Here is a 20,776-nt window from a genome sequence, read left to right as displayed (position 1 = left end):
GTTCTTCATGCTCTGATGCTTATGATTCCACTCTTTTCCCCCCAGATTCTTTAACTTACAATAAAATGATCTGGAGTTCTTCTGGGCTAGGGAAGGTTGGGGTCTAAGTGAGATGACATGTATAATTCTTGTCCTTATAGCCTATACACCTTCATGATAGCAGAACTTCAACCTCATCTTTATATCAAGTAGGATTGTTTAGACTTTAAAATAAGTTGAGAAAAGGGAGGAGAACAAAGGAAGATGCTCTAATTACTTAACTGAACAGCTAAAAGATACTGACAAGAATGCCTGTGATGACATCTCTGAGATTCCCAGTCTTGCTTGTCTAAAGTGTGAAACAAGAAGAAACAAGGACAAACAATGCAAGTAATTGAAAAGAGGAGGGAACGTGCCTTATTTTTGCAGGCACGAGCACTTTCTGATACCAGACTTCAGAATTAGACTCATACCCCAGCATCAGCAGCACTGGACTAGAGAAGGTCTCTTCTTGGAAGGATTTCTCTCCCACAATTGGCAAACTAACCACAATGATGTTTGGTTTCTTGTTTTCCTTCCTGTGGGAGGAGAAGGATGTGGGCTGTCATGCCCCATTTATTCTTCCCAACAAACCCATCAGATGAATTCCTCCGGGAAGGCAGTGTTTGAGGGTGGAGAGAAACCAGGAATGCTGCATTAAAGGGGGTGCCCTTTCACGGATGTCACGTTAGCAGTGAGAAATAAGCACCCCCACCCACCAGTTTGATTCAGGATGTCAAGTAATGTCACCAGGCTCAGCTCCCCACTCGACTTCCCCCGTGTGGTCTCAAGATGGCACCTGTGGTTCACTGAGTCACATCCGCTGTGGTTCACACAAGGCAGGGGAAGGATGAGCCTCCCCAAGAGGGGAGCAAAAGCCTTGGGGTTTAATGTCTCCGGGGAATTCTAGGGACTCTGTGGGAGACTCATAGGCCCACACAGCAGCCATCGGCTGGCAGAGAGAGAGAGGCAGCTGGGGCGTTTATCTCCAGATTCAGGCTGCCAGGCATTAATTCCCTGAAACCTCTGGCTCCTGGTGGCTCGAGGGCAGAGCAAGCAGCCAGAGGTGATGGGAACAGGTGTTGGCATTTGGAGCCAGTGTGCACAGAAGGATGAGAAGTGAGAAGACATGGGCAGATACTGAGGGGACATGGCATGGGTGATCTGTAAGCTGACAGCAGCCGCCAAGTCCCGAACAGCTAGAGAAGGCTGCAGCTTTGAAAGAACAATTCTTTTTTTTTCAACTTCTACTCTCCCAATGAAAGTTCTGGAGTCCTCAGGACTCCATTTCAGGTGGTGCCCAGGTGAAAGTCCCCTCTACCAACCGTCTGGGAAAATGCTAACCTACAGTCTCCTTATCCTTAAACAAGAATGGCAGTACCTATTTTTCAGAATCATTGTAAAGATTGATGATAAATGCATCTAAGTTGCTCAACACAATGCCTAACACAAAGCCAATATTCAAACAAACATTAGTGATTTGTAAGAACACTGGCAGTAGCAGTGTAATCTAACATTAATCGGCTGTCAACTCTCTTTTGGCATTTTGACTACTTTGTCTGGAGCTGGGGGCTGTGGTGGGGGTGGGTTGGAGAATAAAGGAAAGGCAAGACATGTGTGCTCATTGACCTTGGACTTCCCAGCGCAGTGGGTTTTTGAAATTTCTTATTTTGAAATCACTGTAGATTCAGAGGAAGTTACAGAGAATACAGAATGGTCCCTTTACCCTTCATTTAGTTCCCCGCCCCCCACCATGGTTACATCTTTTGTAATTATAGAAAAATATCACAGGCAGGAAATTGACACCATACAGTGTGTGTGTGTCCTTTCATCCTATATGTAGATTTGTGTGGCCACCTCCACAAAGACCTGCCCGAACTCCACGGCAGTCGCACCCTTTCTTCACCCTCTCATACTTCCAGAAATCACTAACTTCTTCTCCATCTCTATCACTGCACCAATTAAAACATATTGTGTAAATGGAATCATACAGGGCTCTTTGGGAACTGGTAACAATGTCCTTGGGATCCATCCAAGTCATTTCATGCATTAGCAGTAAGTGCCTTTAAACTTCTGAGCGGCATTCCATGGTGTACTCAGTACCAGAGTTAACTATTTGCTTGTTGCAGCTGTGTTAGTTGTTCAAGTTTTGGGCTATTACAAAAGAAGCTTTTATGAGGAATCATGTAAGGCAGTGGTCCCCAACCTTTTTGACTTCAGGGACCAGTTTCATGGAAAACAACTTTTCCATGGGCTGAGGAGGGGTGGGGGATGTTTCAGGATGACTCAAGGGCATTACATTTATTGTGCACTTTATTATTATTTTATTACATCAGCTCCACCTCAGATCATCAGGCATTAGATCCTGGAGGTTAGGGACCACTGATGTAAGATTTATGTGTGGAACTAAATTTCATTTCTCTAAGTTAAATTCCCAGGAGCGCAATTGCTGAGTTACGTGGTGAAGCATATTTTAAGATTAAAAAAAAAAAGAAACCACCAAGCTTTTCCAGAGTGGATGTATTATAATGTTGCTCTCTGTCTCTGGTGATGGGCTTCTCTGGTGGCCCAGTGGTAAAGATTTCCCCCGCCAGTGCAGAAGACACAGGAGACACGGGTTCGATCCCTGGGTTGAGAAGATCCCCTGGAGGAGGAAATGGCAACCCACTCCAGTATTCTTGCCTGAGAAATCCCATGGGCAGAGGAGCCTGGTGGGCTACAGACCATAGGGGTGCAAAAGAGTCAGACACAACTTAGAGACTAAACAGCAAAATCATCTCTGGTGACAATCTTTGCTCTAAGGTCAACTTCATCTGATACTAATGTAGGCTCTCCTGCTTTCAATGAATGCTTGCATAATAAAACTTTTTTCACCCTTTTATTTTCAACCTACCTATATCATTATGTTTATGGAAAGTTTCTTGTAGACAGCCCACAGTTGGGTCATTTTCTAAATCCACTCTATCAATCTCTGTCTTTTGATTGGCTCATTGAGACAATTTACATGTGACTTGTACGTACCATGCATATAATTATTAATATGTCAGTGATTATGTCTATTTTGCTATTTGCTCTCTATTCTCTCTGCTTTTTATTTCTGTTTTATTTTTCCTGTGAGTTTCTTGAACATTTTTTAAAAGAATTCCACTTGTATGTATCTATACTGTTTTTGGTTTTTTTCATATATTTTTATACTGTTTTTGCTATGTGTCTCTACATACACTTTTTAGTGGTCACTCTAGATATTACTTTACGTATATATAATTTGGTCTACTCGTATCAATATTCTATTGGTTTGAGAGACGTGTAGACAGTTTATCTCCATTTACATTCCATTTCTAGAAGTCAGCCACTAGGCCGAACTCGGCTGGCATGTTAGGATCTGGACACAGAGGTTTCCTGGAGGCTCTTGGCCTGTGGCAGGGTGATAAGATGCCATTTCAAAGGACTCTCACTCTGATCAATGAGGGAGCGAGGGTAGCAGGCAGTGCCAGGTCCCCAGGCAGCCCCCTGGGACATCAGATTTGCAAAACTGGACATCCCTCTTTTTTGCACAACAATTTCACCACCTTTAACCTTTTACCTCCATTCTCTCTTCTGCCTCAGGACCTTCTGGCAAATGTGAGGTTCTTGCTTGTGTGTTTACTCTCCCCCTTTGAGAATACTCTATCCAGTTGCCATTGTGACTGTGCTGGTGAGACCGGTCCCCAGGGTGGAGGCCAGCTGGTCGGGGGGCAGCGCTCAGCCCACAGACGATCCACTGGTGGTTGAGGGCGCACCTTTTCTGCTCGACTGTGAGTCACATGAGGGAAGACACCATGGGTCTCACTCCCCCAGCCGTGAGCCCGAGAGAGGCTCCAGAACCCTCTTTTCAAGAAAAGCTCCCAAGGCCAGCCCAAGATGGGGTCCTTGGAAAGGCCTGCTGGCAAAGCTGGCCTTGGCTGGAGCCTGGGAACTTGGATGATAAACCATTCCGATGCTGATATAAAACTTTCCCTCAGTGATAAGAGGGCCTCACTATGTCTACAATGTTTATACAAACAATGGGGTTTATGCTGAGCACTTGTTTTCTTTCTGCAAATCTGCAATTTCGGTACATGCTGGGCAGAGGCTGCCCATGTGAGCAGCACTAAGTCCCCGGGGAGATTCCCTGGCACACATTCCATCGAATTCCTAGAGGAATGAGGGGTGTCCCAATAGGTGGCCCCGAGAGGGGATGCTGGAATCCTGTGCCTGATGTCTGTGACGTCTCCCCCAGAGCCTCTTCCCTGTGTTGATTTTGTCCTGTATCCATCACTGTAATAATTACATCCCTGAGCACCCTGAGAGTCCTCCCAGTGAATTCCTGAGCCTGGAGGTGGGCACTGGGACCCCTGACATACTCACAGAGACCGGTGTCAGTCATAGAGTTATCCATACATGGGGCAGAAACTGGGCCCTCCAAGCTCAGGCCAGAGTCAGGAGGTACCTGAACTAAGAAAAGCCTCAGAGATGTGACTGAGGGTGGGAACTAAGTTATGAGATTCCCCCAAAGAATTAACCGCCTCCTGCTCAAATGGCATCAGCTGCCTAAAGACCATCGACTCCGTGCATGAGTGTGAGTGCACATGGGAGAGTTTTGGGTGGCCGTGAATGTGCACGTGTGTGCGAGTGCGGACAAGATCTCGATGAGGGATGAGGGCCTGGCGGATTCTACAGCACAAAGTACAAAGCACAGCGGCCCCAGGTTCCATCAAGGATCTTCACACACACGCATCTACTCATCCAGGCATGAGTTATTCCAGAGCTGGTAATGGTTCATCCAGGGTAGAGTGTACACCAAAAAGTCACAAATGAAACTCTGTGGGAGAAGAAAGAGAACAGTCAGCTTTCAGGGAAATGGTTCTTGAAGACAACAAGAAGTGTCTGCCCCTGCCCCCTGCCCCTGCTTGGGGAATCTGGACCCTGCGCTGAGGCCTGACCACACGGGCGAGGTGGGTTCTGCTCACTGGCACATGATGGGGGCGAAGGGGGTGTCCGAGTCAGCATAGGAATGTCATCCTGGGATCCCCCACCCGGTCCTCCTGCACTTCCCTCCCGGGCACAGAGAGAGAGACTCTCAGGCCTGCCACCTTGCAGAAGGGACCAGGAGGAGGGCAGAGGTTGGGAGACAAGGAGGTGACTGGACAATCCAGAGGGTCCCAGGGATGCGGACCAAGACAGAACAAGGTCCCCAAGGAAAGTAAAGCCACTTCCACCTGAGGTCCAGGTGTGGACCAGATGGGCAAGGGGTCCGGCAGCCCAGAGACCTGGGGCCGGGGCAGTGCCAGCCAGGGGCACAGAGATGCCCAGTTACAGCGCTTCCCTTTTCCCCTCCCCGCCCTGGGTGCTGCCCGTGGCGTCAGGCAGCCCCGTGGCCGCGTCCTGGCTCCGCCCCAGCCACAGGGCCCCTGACACCTATCCACGTTTCCTTGTGCAATTTTTACTGTCCCCTAGACTGGAGCCCCTCGGAAGCTGGTTGTCAGCACACACCTTCTTCAGATTCTTCTTGGTCTGAATGGGGCACGAGCGCTTTTTCGTGCTATTCCTCTTGCACTTGGTCCGGCTAAGCTTCACGGTAATCAGGTACTCCACGCCCGTCGTCAGCTACCAAGAAGCAAAGGCTGTTAGCTTTGACTCCCAGCGTGGCTGACACTCTCCGAGAGGAGCTGGGACAGGAGAGGAGCTTCAGGAGCCTCCACCCTGGTCTGTTCCTGGGGCTCAGCCTCCTCCCTACCTGCTGGAGGATGCCCAGTGCCCCCTGATCACCACCTGGGATGTGCGATGCCCAGTCCTTGCTCTGTACCTGCTCTACTGCTGCAGCCACGGGTGGCTTCTTACCTGTCTCCCTCTCATCCTTGGGACCAGAAAGGCAACCTGGCTGCAGTCCCATCATGCACCCAAGTCTGCACCGTGGTCCTCAGAACACGTGGACGGAGCCGTATGGGCTAGTCTAGTTCCTGGGCTCTGCCTCTGTCCTTATCTTCCCTCCCTGCTGCCTTGTCTCAAAGTTAGTAGTCAAAGTGGTGAGAAGGCTGGGTACTCTGTGGGGTGGCTCCTGGGAGGACAGCCCCCAGAAAACCTCAGGGCAGAGCAGCAGGGGAAGGGGACTGGGGTAGGACCACCACCCTGATCCCGGTGTCCCCTGGAAGGATGTCAGGACGTGGGCCTGGTCCGACATCAGGATTCAGGGCTCCTGACCCTTCATCTAAGGATCACTCCAACAAGCTAGCAGGACTGGTGCCAAGAGTTTTCTCACTGACCCTCAGCACACCCTGCACGTGTGAAGAAACTAGAATGCTGGCTGCAAAGTTAACTAATCTTTTAGCATGCTCATGCCCGCATGCTCAGTCGCTCAGTCGTGTCCAACTCTTTGCGATCCCATGGACTGTAAACCCCCCAGGTTCCTCTGGCCACAGGATTCTCCAGGCAAGAATACTGGAGTGGGTTGCCATTTCCTTCTCCAGGGGATCTTCTCGACCCAAGGATCGAAGCCAGGTCTCCCGCATTGCAGGCAGATTCTATTTTTGTGCATGTAAGCAGATTCTTTACCATCTGAGCCACCAGGAAAGCTTCAGTGTGCTTGGCATTTTCTTATTTATTGTTAGACTTATTTGTTAAATCATAATAGGAATGATCGTGATGATACAAATGTTTTCACAGGTGCTACTTCACTCTGATGTAGCCCACTTCGAAGGTCAGGAAGCTGAGGCCTGGAGAGTCTGGATGACGCTTGACCAAGACCCCACAATTAGGAGGAGCTGGGTGTCAAAACCAGAAGGGGCACCGGGAACTCAGCAAAGACGGCCACTGTGTCCCCTCCCTGCCCTTTGTGAGGTACAGATGGAAACAGTCAATGGGCAGCAGGCCCAGGACTGCCCAGGGGCCTGGCCCCAGGTCACCTAGCCCCTCAGGGGCACACTCTCTCTGTCCACTAATCTGGCTGAATGATATCAGAAGTTCTCTTGTAAACAATTACTTCCGTTAACCGTTAGTGATAGAGGACCGACAGTCCATGGGGTCCCAAAGAGTCGGACTCGACTGAGCGACTTTCACTTTCACTTCACTTTCACCAACTCTGTTACTGGCCTCCTGGAGTTCCAGCTTTATCCCAGAGACCAAGAGGGGGAAGAAAAGGCCAATTTGGGCAGAATTTGGTGAGTGGCTGCCACCTCGTGGCCACGTCACCTCAATGTCCTTGGGCCTGTGTGCTGCCTTCACGCAGCAGAAGTGACTCAGGTGGACCGGCTGCTGTCCGCACCCGGTGAGACCATTCGGGTCACACCAGCACTGCCTGAGGGCCCGCCCCAGCCTGGTCTCCATTCCTGCCACCCCCCTCTCTAACCAGAGCCTTGATCTCCAAGTCAGTCATTTTCCCAAATCCAGCAAATCGAACCACGGTTTATTATGGTCGCCGCCCTAACTCATAGAGTTTACCGTCTAACCTTGAGGGCAGGTTGGACCAACAGAAGTGTTTCTTAAACAGCTTTGCTTTCCTCTATTATCCTTCAACTGATGTATTTCAGAGAAACTTTATATGTTAAACAAAAGGAGAGAGGATGGGTAACTCCAGGTTCTGAAAGGACCCGACTAGAGGCCTTCTGTATCATTCTGGGCTTCTCAAGGACACAGCTATGATCTCCAGATCCAGATTTTCAAGCCCTGGATGTGATCGCTTATATTTTGCCAAAAGAGAGGAATAATAAAGGCAATGAAACCATCCTCGGTTGCTGTCCCTCTGGCAAATTTCTGAATGAAAGCAATTCTTAGGAGAAGAGCAGCTGAGAAGCTCAGGGGATATTCAGGGGGGTCGGGGGCTGAAGGACCCTGTGGGGCCCGCTCCCAGGAGGCCGCCCCCACCCCAGCCTTCTCTGGAAGCCACACCTGTGCCGCTGTCTCACCTGCACCTGGCTGCGGAGCAGCCTGTCCACGCCGAATAGGTAGGAGTCGTTGCTGTTGTTGTTGTAGTTCTCCAATAAGAAGGCGAGCGTGGCGTTCACGTTCTTTGGGCTCTCGGAATCCTGGAAGCCAGGCCACTGTTGATGCCGACCCAGCACCAGCGCCAGGGCCGCCAGCAGCAGCAGAGGGTTCCCCCAGCGTCCAGCTCCCATCTCTGTGGTCTCCTCTCCACGGGGCTTTCCAGGTAGGAAGGTGCCAGCCACGTCCGCTCACTTGCTCTCCCCACCACCCTCGTCAATGCAGGTTCTAGTTCTGCTGCCTGCGTGAAATAGAGAACTGAGACCTTGACCCCTTCTTTCTGGGGCTTGCTCGTGACTTGACTGGAGGACCCACAAGGGACCTGCAGAGGGTCATTCACTTTTCTCAGCCCCTGGGTTCCTCAGTAACTGAGGCAAGTATGATTTCTAAATGCCTCTCTCCCCCGTCATACCCTACAAGGAGGAAAACCCCCAGGACAGACCCCGCAGGCAAGAAGAGGTGATGTATCAGACAGAGAAGGGGCTTCTCTGGTGGCTCAGACAGTAAAGAATGCGCCTGCAATGCAGGAGACGTGGCTTGGATCCCTGGCTCGGGAAGAGCCCCTGGAGAAGGGAATTACTCACTCCAGTATTCTTGCCTAGAGAATTCCATGGACAGAGGAGCCTGGCAGGCTATATAGTCCATGGGGTCACAAAGCCTCAGACGTGACCAACTCCTTTCAGTTTCTTTCATCAGACGGAAAAGAGGCTGTCTGTGGGACTGGGGGAAGGTTACAGAGAAGGTGATGCTTGAACTGGGATGCAAGGGATGAGGGCCTGATATATTCCACTTACCTATAGTGGGTTCCAGCTGTCTAGGCCAGCAATCCACTATTTCCTGTGCTTCCCTTTTGGCACTGGTTCTCTGCCATCCACTGACCACAGAGTTCTGCTGCTGGATCCAACTGTGCCTGCAGGCCCCAGCGCTAGCCCTTACCATCTTGGTGTGACCCCAGCAGAGCTTTGTGAGGTAACCCTGGCCTTTCTGTGAGGGAGCAATGAGCTGTGAGCCTTGTTCAGAAATTAAATCCTGCTGTCCCCCGGAGGTTAGGTGTTACCTGTGCAGGAGGGGAAATTTCCTCTCCACTCTTTGGGTTTCTGTCTGGGCCTAAGAATTAAACTGACAGAAGCCAGATTAACAGGAGAAAGGCTACCAACTTTCTGGGCTTTCACGAGTACCTGGGAGCCTCTGCAAGAAAGCGAAGCCCCAGAGAAGTGACCAGAGCAGGGAGCTTTTGTAACTTGTAGACACAGTAAAACTGTGAAGTAGCCAAGATGAAGGGGTTGAGTTCAGGGCGCCCCGTGGTGAAGGGTAACAGGTTAGTTTACGCAGTCTCCTTGGCTCTGCGTTCGTCTCCAGTTACCGGGACAACCTCTGTTCTCACGTGCAGGGAGGGGATGGTTTCACTTGGGACATTTATCTCCTGCTTCAGGAAGGAAGGACTGGGAGGAGGTCAGAGTGACCTTCCTGCTTCTGCCATTTTCTCAGACTCCTCTGGCTTAAGACCGTCTTTGGGTCAAGGTGCCATATTTGGGGATAGCTTGTCCTGAACCCCATCACCAGCACCCATAAGCCCATAAGAGGTCCCTGTGCTTAAAACACTCATCGAAGTGGGATTCTGAATGGCATTTTGCTCCAAAGAACGCTTGTGGGACAATTATGAAATGTGGATAAAGTCTGTAGACTAATAGCATAAAACTGCTGACACGGATAACCAATAACCCATCTATAATGGGGATAGAAAAGGGCTTTATTTGAGACAAACTGAGGCGTATAGCCAGAGACACAACACCTCAGATGACTCTGAGGAACTTCTGGGAAGGAGCATGGCTGTCAGCAGTTTTATGTCATATCAGAACAAAGAACATCAAACCAGTCAGGGATACATGCCTGCAGGGTTTCAAAAAACTGGATCAGCAAGTATACAGAGTCAGTTCAGCCATGTCCGTGAGAGAGGAGTCTTATCAGCAAGGAGTCTCAGCATTGGCCTCCTAGGAAAGGAGGCATTTATCTCTTATCTTCAGGCATTATAAAATTCTGGACAGTCTGCCCTTTTCTTTAGTGATTAAAGCAGATATACAATGTATGTCTGATGAGCCACAAACAGGCTATTTTAATTAGCATAAAATTCAACACAACTCATATATAAGCCAGAATGACTAACTCCTACCTCAATGTGTGAACATTTCTTTTATGAATACAAATGTTAACTATTTGGTTTCCACTGTCATCCTAGAATTAACAGAGGATGTTAGCATGCAGGGATGGGAGAACTTGATCCTTTTTGTAAGTCTGAACTGACTTCAAAATAAAGATTAAAATGTTCAAAAATAAATACATAGGATCTTAGTCATTGAGAAGCAGCTTGATACGGTGAGGGAGACCCAGGTTTGTAATTGGTTCTGCTGGGGTCTTTGCTGGGTTCTAGGGGAGCTAGTTCATCTCCTCAGCTTCAGATTCTTCATCTATAAGATGAAAACGGGGAAAAAGACTCATCTCAGATTAGGGTGGAGACAATGAAGGGAGGAACCTGTTCTCAAACCAGGCAAGAACACCCTCCCCCATCATTCTGCCATGACTCTAAACACACACGCCCATGGCCCATTGGACCCCAGGTGTCCTGGAAACTAGGCCACCCTCCAGTGTGAAAGTCTTAACTATACCTGGCGAGGTGTCCTCCCAGACCCCATGGCTTCGTGATTTGTCCAGCTTGGGGAGGCAGCAGCTTTAGAACACTTGAGCCCGGATGGCAGGAGTGCAATCATGAAACAGATACAGAAGGATTCTGAGTTATGTGCGAGAGTGCTTGGGCCTGGACCAGCTCAGCCCTCCCCGGTCGTCTAGATGTACAGCCACCTGGATACGCCATCAGTCTGTGGACCTGGGGAGGGGAAGGTGATATCCACGGGCTGTGTTAGGAAACCCACAAACATACCAAATAGATCTGCTTAAGAAATGTGGGCTGATTATATGCATGGAATAAGGGGCGTATAGGGGCCCTGGTCAAATGCCAGGAAAGGGAAAAGGAGAATGAATACATCCAAGGAAAAGGAGGAAGTGGGATGAAGTAGGAGGCTTCATTAAGTCTATGCCTAAGGGAAAAACAAGAGCATTGGTCACATCTGTGAAAGGAGGAAGTAGCAGCACTCTAGTTCTTTCCAAGAGTAAGGATGAAACAGGGCATGATCCTGGACCAATGTTCTGTCCATGGAAAGTGAGGAACAGGGACTAGACGACATCCCTGGGGCAAGACGAGTCAGGCAGCAGTGTTCCACCCACAAATCAGAGGGCTAAGATGGGCTGTTTCCACAGTTGAGGGAGAAGTTGAGGGCTTAGTCATGTCCATGTGATAAGTGGAAAGCAGGGGTGGTTCTGTCCATGGTAGAAGGGGAAACCAGGGCTTGGTGAAGACCATGGAATAGGGGGAAATGTGGAACACGCTGCGGGGAAAAGCAACAACTTAATGTCCATAAAATAAGGGGAAATGGGGGCTCATCATGTCCATGAAACATGGTACAACTAGCAGGAGAAAAAGACAGACTCATAAAACCCCCAGAAAGAGAAAGCCCGAGGCCCTGATTGCTGTGTGTGGTCATGGGGACAGCTGGGTGAAAACAGAAGAGAAGATATGGCCGTGGCTGGGGAATAAGGGAGAATCTGAAGCCTGGGCACGTCCACAAGGTCAGAGGCCTGATCACATTCAGTGACAGAGCCTGAATAGACCAGGCTGGGCAAAACCACTGCTCATCGTGCTATGGTCTGACTGGACATCAAGTGGGGGTGACTTTGGTACCTGAAGTAGAGCGGGTCCTGGGGAGGGGGGAGTCACATGGCTGGTGAGAGCCAAAGCCCTAGGGTGCCCGGCAGGTTCCAGGACAGGCTGTTCGGGAGCAGGCAGGCAGATAGAGGGCACTCCTGCCTGGCCAGGCTGGGTGCAGACATCCCACGGGGCCGCGGTTGGTCTGGTCTCACCGTGGGGCCTGGGCCACTGTGAGGGGGAGACCGCCCAGCAGGAGCCGAGCGTCTAGGTGGGGAGGCCTCGCCACTGCTGCTTGGCCAAGCTTCACCTTCTGAGTATGTAAAGTCAGTGTCATAGTAAAACAGCTTGGAAGATTGTGGATGTTGAATCATAAAAGGTACAGAAGTGCCGGCACAGTGCCTGGGGCTGTTTGCACAAGAAGGAGGTGAGGCAGGTAGAACGGCCCTGGGCTGCCGGCCATTCCTTCCCTCCATCCCTCTGGAATGACTGGCCTGGGGCTGGGACATGGGTCATGGTGTTACACTCTCCTAGCGACCTGCATTGCTCCTGTGCTGGGAGCTGGCACACGAGATCCTACCCATGACAAGGTCATGAGGGAGAAAACCTGACAGGCAAGGCAGACCAGGTTTTCAGGGGTTTCTAAAAGGCCAGCTCACGAGATCCCACCCATGACAAGGTCACGAGGACAGGCAAGGCAAATCAGGTTTTCAGGGATTTCGAAAAGCTGCCCTCGGTGCTCACCTTAAAGATGATATCTGTCTTTCTGATGCCTGCCTCAATAGACTACTCCCTAATTTCTGTGACACAGGCAGAAGGCCTTTCCCGATCTCTTCCCAAATAACAATCAATTTAGAACTTTAATCAATAAGTTTCCCAGGTGGTGGTATTTTATGAGATTATCCAGGGTGAAAGGACTGTTTTAATTTAAACTCCTTTGCTGGTAGTTTGTTAGCCAAATGCCCTTTGTACTAATATGCATGATTGCTTATAATATCCTAATCATAAAATAGCATAAAGAACCTGATTATATAAAAGCCCTAATAGACATAGAGCATTTTTGAGGGGTGAAGGAGTCCTATTAGAAAACATAAGAAAATTTATTCTAAAAGTAGCTATTGGGTTAACATTTGCTTGCTGTGTTTTGCTTGCTGTGTTTTTGCTTTTAATGTGCTAAGGTTGTGTTATAGAAACCATTGTTAATATAGTTAAAGATCTAGAGAAATAAGAACTTAGCCCTAGTGTGGTAACAATGAGATGGTTGTTAATTGTCAGCCAAGAGTGCTAGGCAGAAGCTGCCTCACCGAAGTCGCAGAGTCAGTCTGGGGTAAACTTCTTAGATAAACGCAACTGACAACTTCTGCAGAAGGATTAATTTTTGTATTAACAAGGTTATACTTCTACTCTGTACTGTTGCCCTATGAGACTGCTACCTTTCAGTCACCACAGAAACAGAAAATAGGTTTATATTTACCTGACCTGCATAAAATGTTAACAGGCCCCAAGGCCAGAAGATAATGTACAAGACCCTCATAAACAAAGAAGTATGCAGGAAACACCCTGGTTTCGTGAAGGACAAGCTGACGTAATGTTAAACTATCTTCCCCTTAGAAATGTACTAACTTAGGGTATAAAAGCCACGGTAAAAAATAAAGCATTGCCAGACTCTGCCAGACTCTGCTGCACCCCGCCCCCCGCGTCTGGTCACTCTCTCTCTCTCTCTCTCTCTCTCTCCCTCGCAGATTTGGCCCTATCAAAGCTGGTCTCACGTGTCTTCTCTCTCTCTCACCGACGCCGTTCATCCTGAGGGTACCCCCTGGATCCTGCCGAGGCTGGACCCCGGCACTCCTGAGCCTCCCCTCCTCACTTTGGGGGAACAAATGAGCCCCTCCGAACAAAAGGTTGGCCCCCTCTGGGTTCTGCTTTCCACCATCTTCTTGTTTGGTTTGTGTTTGACAAGCTCCTCCTTGTCCTCTGAACAGTTCTGCTCTGGCCTGGCTGCTGACCTGGATAGAACCCAGGCAGGAAGCCAATCGATTTGTGGTTCGTCCTGCTTCCAGAAGCCCTTCAAAGACAGCCCAGCAAGGAGCAGCCCAGGGTGGATGAATGCCTGCCCAGAACGCTCCCAATGGAGGCTATAGAAGGCACTGCCGGCTGGCAGCGGCTGCCCTGGTCCCCGGGCTGAGGCAGAAGGACGTGGCTGATGCTGGCTAGAGGCTTGCTGGTTCCCCATGTGCAGGCCAGCAGCAGAGTGACAGCGGTGACAAGGCACCGCCCTGAAAGGCCCAGGGGAGGTTTGCTCTTTCCAGACTAAGACACCTAAGAAACCACGGGGCTCAGGAGGTCAGAGGTCACGGGGCCAGGTGTTTTGCCTCCATGGGACTTCTGCCTGGGGTGGTGGGTTTTTCACATGCCATTGTCCTCATGCAACCTTTCTACATATGGCGTCCATAATCCTGTGATGTTGGTTTATCAGCTCCTAAGCAGGCTATAGTGAAGGACAGGGAAGCCTGGTGTGCTGCAGTTCACAGGGTCACAGAGAGTTGGACATGACTTAGCGACTGACCACCACCAACAAAGCAGGCTATGTCGCTTAAATAGTGGTCAAGACCCATCCTGAAAACAAAGAAGGGGCACCCAGGCCCCGAAGGCCACCGGCTGCCGTCGCCTGGTTTTCTGTGAACATACCTCCATTCTCCCCAGGCAAACAGCAGCAAAAGCTGAAGAGGATCCAGACTTTGTGGCTGTAACCTTCAGGTCTTCAAGCCCTTTGCCCGTGTTTTCTGTTTGGTTGTCGGTCTTCCACTGATTTGTAGAATTTCTTTATCCTTAATAATAATGATTTGCGGGTAGGTGTGCTGTAAATATCCTATTCTGGGTTTTGGTTTCCTCTTTCTGTTTGAGCTATGCTAAGTTGGTAAAAATACATCTTTACTGTTAATGATGTGTGTGTGTGTGTTAGTCACTCAGTCGTGTCCGACTCTTTGTGACCCAACAGACTGTAGCCAGCCACGCTTCTCTGTCCATGGGATTCTCCAGTAAAGAGTACTGGAATGGATTGCCATTCCCTTCTCCAGAGGGTCTTCCCGACCCAGGGATCAAACCCTGGTCTCCTGCATTGCAGGCAGATTCTTTCCTTTTTGAGCTATAGAGAAATCCTTGATGGAGTGAATGTATCAACTTTTTCTCTTACGGTTTGCAGTTCTGATGTCTATTTAGGAAATTAAGGTCATAAAGCTATTTTCCTGTATTTTCACTTAAAACTTCTTAAAGTTTAGCATTTCATATTTATGTCCATAACTATCAAGATTTTCTTCTTTTGTGCATGGTGTGTTTACTAATGTTTGTTTAGAATTTTTGTATCCATGTTCATATGTGAGACTGGCTCCAAATTGTCCTTTCTCACACTGACCTTTTCTGTTCTGGGTTTCAAGGTTATACGGGCTTCAGACAACGACCCAGGGAGCATGTCTATCTGGGTCCCTGCAGGACACACTAGTTATGCGGGTACCTGCAATGCTGTGGGCGAAGGAGCCCAGGGCACAGGACTATCATTTCCTGCAGGATGAAGGGAGCCTCAGATGGTCATCTGACCAGGAGACCAAGGAAAACTGCCATGATGTTTCTTACCTTCTGCCCTCCACCTCTGGCTGGGCATCTTTTGGCCAAATGCAACAGGAAGTCAGAGGTCACAGCCCCATGGATGCAGTCCATGTAGGTCAGAACTGCAGAGCAGACAGCACCACAAGGCGGCTGGTGAGTGGGGCTGGGGGCAAGGTGGTCTGACATGGAGAGATTTCCCTGCTTTCCTTCTAGGGAAGAGTTGCTAGATTTTTAATTTTTGTCCATTTCTTTTGGGGAATGGGAAGAGAGATTCCCTGATCTGACTTCATTGTCTACCAGACACCCTCCCAAAGTGGTCAATTCTCACCATTAGAGGTAGTTCCGTAAAGTCAGTGGAGATCCTGAATTAACAAAGACTGAACCATCACCCCGCCCCACCTTTCAACCCCCAGGGAAATGCAGGTTTGCTTCCCGTGTTGGTCACCCATCAGTATGTAACCTTCTTGCACACAACATATTTCGTTTGATTTGACATCTCAGTGACTTGTTAACATGGACTTACAGCCCACAACCCCACAACTCATGCCTGAATGGAGCTCATTCAACACATGTGTTTTCTCTGGAGGGCACAGTCCAGCCTTCTCCCCTGAAGACACTACACAGCACTTCAGCATGGTGCTTGGGGGATAGTTTAAATAGTGAAATCACCAACAGAAAGTACAAAGTGGGGAAAACATGACACTAAATAGACGATGAGAAGGACATTGATTTGTAACAAGAGAGCAGCATGGTCTTGTCCTCATGAGCATCAGGCATGTCAAGGTCTCCTGCTCTGCCCATGTCCACAAATGACTGCAAAAGTACCCTGGTATTGATTTGGTTACAAACAGATGTTAGGGAGTAGGCACAGCGGCAAGTATGGAATCCATGGGCAACGAGCGTCACACGTTTCCTGATCCTGTCACCTGTGCAGAGCATGGACGGGAAGAGACCCCACATCCTAGAGCAGCCAGGTCCATGTGACTGCTTCTGGGAAAGCCTTTCTTGCATCTTGGGGTGGACTTGAGTATTTTGGTAACAGCCAAATGTGACAAAACTCAAATATGCCACAATGGTGTACTGATACGTTACATTCGGTGCATGAACTGGATGCTCTAGAATACTAGTGTGCTTTCTTTTTTTATAGCCATATAGTTGTTCTACAATGTTGTGTCAGTTTCTGCCCTACAGCAAAGTGAATGAGCTAGATGTATACATATATCCCCTCCCTCTTGGGTCTCCCTCCCACCCGCTGCATCCCATCCATCTAGGCCATCATAGAGCCCCAAGCTGAGCTCCTTGTGTTACACAGCAGCTTCCTGCTACCTGTTTTACACACAGCAGTGCACATACATCAATCCCAATCTCACAGTTCATCCCACTCCTCACCACTCCATGTCTACCAGTCCATTTCCTACGTGTTTCTTAAACACACATTTCCTAGACTCTAGCTTCAGGAGATGCCGACACAGAGAGCTAGGGGGTTAGAGATTGGCATTTCTTGAACATCCTTTGGGAACTGCTTTAATCAACACGCTGATGCTGCCCTTGGAGCTTCTGGGTTGGTCCCGCCACCAAATCCACAGAGGCTGCTCTGCTTCTCAGATGCTCATGCCCACTTTTTGCAGTTTTTCTCTTTACTCCACATTGAGTACTGCCTCTAATTTCCTGCCTCCTTTCCCATTCCTCCTCCAAGTTAGCTTTTGGAAGTCAGAATAATGGATGTAGTGAAAATAAATAAACTCCACCTGAGCATCTAAGGTTTCCTTCTGCCTCTGAAGCGCCTGCACTGTAGGAACTCTGTGACATATGCTTTAGTGACCTTTCTTTCTAGGAGATTGACCCCGTTTGCCTTGCTGTTAAGACAGGCTTCATTTTCTTAGATGTATTTTGTGTGCCAGTGCCCACAGTGTATGTATTAATAGTTTGAAGCTGTCACAAGTTCTCCTTTGGCACTGACTTTCATAATTGCATCACCACCCCTGCTTTAGTATTCCCAAATATAAATGGTCTAGACTTTGCATTACAGAATAACTCCCTCTGGGACAGGCCAGGAAATCACTGGCACTGGAGAGCGTCTGTCTATGAATACTTCTCCTAGGAGAATAGAGGTCGTCCTGGCAGGCAGAGCTGTGTCCTAAGAGATCCACTCCACACTGTGGCCAGCATTATGTCAAGAATAAGAGAGCTCAATGGCTCGCGTCCATTGAAAAGAATCCAGTCAATAGAAGATTATGCACAGACCCTATATATGGAAGTCTTCAGTAACCAAGAAAGAAGACAGACATTAACATGGAGACCGAAAACCAACTCTGAATTTGTCTTGGGGCAAATGCTTCCTTCTTAACTGCCTGGCTCTCCAGATAAACTGGGTCCTCCCTGGAGCTGAGCGGTGGGCGCGTGACCCTCGCAGGGTTAGGGCCCCTGTTTCCCGTGGCCGTCCTGCATCTCTCGCGGAGTTCGCGTGCGGTCGAGCTTTCCTACGGGTACCCGGGCACCCGCCGTGTCCTCACCCGCTCCGTTATCCCGCGCCCCCGATCAAACCCTGGCCACGGTCGGTAGTGCTGGGCAGGGACTCCTGATGCAACGGGATGCTGCCGTTTCAGGCCGTCTTCCCTGGAAGCCGCGGGCCCTTTTCCATCTCCGGCATCTTTAAAAGCCAAGCGCTCTCCTGGTCCGAAGGTCCTACAGAGAGAGTCAGGCACCCGCCTCCAGGCTCCAGCTGCCAGCCGGCTGTGCACCCTTCAGGAAACGAGAGTGGACGTCTCGCGAGCTCCGGCGGACCGAGCGCGGACTACAATTCCCGACAGGCCGCGCGCCGCGCCTCTGCGCCCAGCCACTGCGAGAGGACGGCCGTGGCACCGCCTGGACCACAACTCCCGAGAGGTCGCGCGCTGCGCCTCTGCGCCAGGCCGCTGCGAGAGGGTTAGGAGGTGGGGCGGCGCGTCCGGCCTGCTTAGGAGGTTGTGGTGGGGAACGAGGCCGGCGACATGGACAACGCGGGGAAGGAGAGGGAGGCGGTGCAGCTGATGGCCGAGGCCGAGAAGCGAGTCAAGGCCTCTCACTCCTTCCTCCGAGGGCTGTTTGGGTGAGCGCCTGACCGCGCGTGCCCCGGGGAGGGTTTCCGTCCCGGCCTGGCGGCCCCCAGAGCGCCCCGGGGACCCTCTAATCCCCACACACCCTCCAGAAATTCCCCTAGTCTCCCCGGCTCCCGCTGGGGTCCCCAGAACGCCGCAGGCCCCCCCCCCCACGCCCTCCAGGGATCCCCTAGGATCCCCAAAGCCTCCCACCTTACCTCCAGGGGCTCCTGGAATCCCCGGAGCACCCCCCACACCCACCAGGGATCCCCGAAGCCCCAAAACCCTTCCAGGGATGGCCCTAGGACCCTCGGAGCTCCCCACCTTGCCTCCAGGGACCCCCTAGAATCTCCGGAGCCCCCCATCTTGCTTCTAGGGACCCCATAGAATCCCCGGAGTCCCCCACCTTCCCTCCAGGGGCCCCCTAGAATCTCCGGAGCGCCCCCCACGCGCCCACTAGAACCCTTCAGGACGACCCCAGGGCCCCCCACATGCCGTTCCGAGATCTCCTACGACCCTCGGAGGGGGCCAACCTACCCCCCCACCCGCCGGGCGGGTGGCGAGTCCCGGGTCCCACTGGCCGAGCACGAGTGTGCATGACCCCGCGGCGGCCACACCTGTTTGTTCTTTCGCCTGGAGTCGGCCCGCCCCTCTCGGGAGCCCCGCGTGGGCGTGAGGCTCGGGGAGAGGCGGGCCCCAGACCCCCGCTCGGGCGCCCGGCCCGCGGTCCGCCGCCCTGTGCCCGCGCGCCTTGCGCTAAGCACACGGGTAATAGCCGTGGGGTGAGTGAGGACGTGCTCTCAACCCGGTGCCATTGCTTCGCCAGAGATTGATGAGATAGCCAGGGTCTCCGGTTGACCTAGGGATAACGCAGCTCCTCGAAGTTTGCGTCTCTTGGAAATCCCGTTCATTTTCACTTAATTCTTCTGCTCCCTCCTAGGGAAGGCCTTAAATTCGGACTTCCCAAAAAGCAGAGCCTGCACTAACAGTTCTTGGAAGAATTCTGGGCGGTTGAGTAGGTGAATGATTCAGCTGTTTAGGATGAGGGAGGCAGAAAATTCCTGGTGGTTTTCTGTATTTTCTTATGAAAGCGAAAGGCCCTTGGCCAACACCCAGAGCATTTGCAAATTCATTTTGGAATCTCCTTGTTTTGCCACCTTCGTTGTTTGAGTTGTGATATTTTACCAGTGTTGATAATCTCCAGGAAACGCTTAAATGCAGGTTTCATGCTGTGCGTAGTATAGGATGCAAAGATGCAGGAAGATAAAGGTTCCTGCCTTCAAGAAGCTCTCTAAGCATTTATCCCAGGTGGTTTCTAAATTTATCATGTGATGTATGGTTTAGAGTATAGCCATGAGTTACAAATTTGTACTCCTTTAAAAGTTGTGACAGTACTATAAGGAACCCTGTCTTATACCTGACCTTAATTAACACCAAGCAGTAACTCCTTTCTCTGGTTCACAAAACAATTACAGTTTATACCAGTAAAATTTAATGTCATAGCACCTCGAACTGGGAGGTGATCTTAATGGCACAGCATTTCCAGTCCGGATCCGCTTCCCTGGAAGAGAATCTGAAATCAACAGAGAAAAAAGCGCCTGACAGCGCTTGATGATTCTCAGAGGGATGCTCCCTTCTGGCTCCTTTCGGTGAAGAGGTGTTGCATGGTTGTTCTTGTGAAATTTGACCACATCTTGAACCAGTAATCCTAAAAGGATTTTAGAAATGCTTTTTGTCTTTAGAGAAACATCTTTTCTTCTTCTTCTTCTTCTTGATTGTTGATCACCTGTTTCGTTGAGGAGCATTGTAGGAAGACTTCATCCTCAGCATTCAGCCTCAGTTTGCACGGAAGTCATTGCGTCTTAGGACTGACCTGGATCCAGCAGGTCGGTGTACTGTCCTTGGTCTGGGACCAGGGATAAGTTCCTTAGCCCCTCTGTGCCTCAGTTTCCTGTGCTGTATGAGTGTAAGAGAAGTGAGTGAAGGTTCCATGAATATATGCTTGTAAAATGTTTAGTCTTAAAGATGAGGATTATTAATTAGCATCTTCATCAGAATTATCAAGCCCGGTTATTTATCAAGGAAACAGAGAACCAAACAGATCAAGTTGACTTTGCCAGGATTTCAGAGTCAGAGACTTTTTGGACTGCATCCTTGGGCTTTTAATGAAGTAAAATATCAATATTTGAAAGAGCTTTGCACCACGTAAGGATTATTTATACCGTGGAGGACTGTGTTTTTAGTAATGTTTGTCTCCGGAAAAGCTTGGGGAAGAAGGGTACTCAGAGTTCTTTGAGCTTTAATAGCGTTACATAATTCTTTGAAG

At 50.0% G+C, this 20,776-nt stretch overlaps 2 protein-coding genes across 9 annotated transcripts in view; one reads left to right on the top strand and one right to left on the bottom strand.

The window, feature by feature from the left end:
* Positions 1-4,740: 4,740 nt before the first annotated feature.
* On the bottom strand, positions 4,741-19,153 carry CSTL1 (cystatin like 1). Of its 7 annotated transcripts, XM_043883028.1 has the most exons (8): positions 17,887-18,124; positions 15,401-15,495; positions 14,459-14,598; positions 10,677-10,894; positions 8,808-10,478; positions 7,938-8,254; positions 5,530-5,643; positions 4,741-4,858 (listed from the first exon to the last, which is right to left on the bottom strand). In XM_043883028.1, exons 6-8 carry the CDS (start codon positions 8,145-8,147, stop codon positions 4,775-4,777), a joined length of 408 nt encoding a protein of 135 aa, XP_043738963.1. In that variant the 5' UTR covers positions 8,148-8,254; positions 8,808-10,478; positions 10,677-10,894; positions 14,459-14,598; positions 15,401-15,495; positions 17,887-18,124; the 3' UTR covers positions 4,741-4,774. The 7 variants fall into 7 exon arrangements, with proteins under 7 accessions (XP_043738963.1, XP_043738961.1, XP_043738964.1 ...); XM_043883026.1 differs by lacking the exons at positions 14,459-14,598; positions 15,401-15,495 and adding an exon at positions 19,068-19,153 and having other exon boundaries at positions 17,887-18,115; XM_043883029.1 differs by lacking the exons at positions 14,459-14,598; positions 15,401-15,495 and adding an exon at positions 18,988-19,043 and having other exon boundaries at positions 17,887-18,058.
* The window catches only part of NAPB (NSF attachment protein beta), a 36,396-nt gene continuing 33,863 nt past the window's right edge, over positions 18,244-20,776 (top strand). For both annotated transcript variants that reach the window (XM_043883023.1, XM_043883024.1), the window contains exon 1: positions 18,244-18,461. In XM_043883023.1, coding sequence (XP_043738958.1) covers positions 18,364-18,461 — 98 coding nt within the window. In that variant the 5' untranslated portion in view covers positions 18,244-18,363. The remainder of the gene's footprint in view (positions 18,462-20,776) is intronic.

The sequence above is a fragment of the Cervus elaphus genome, chromosome 23, assembly GCF_910594005.1.
Source record: "Cervus elaphus chromosome 23, mCerEla1.1, whole genome shotgun sequence".
Classification (NCBI taxonomy): Eukaryota; Metazoa; Chordata; class Mammalia; order Artiodactyla; family Cervidae; genus Cervus; species Cervus elaphus.
Note: the sequence above shows the minus strand (reverse complement) of the source record. Positions and strands in the feature narration are given on the sequence as shown.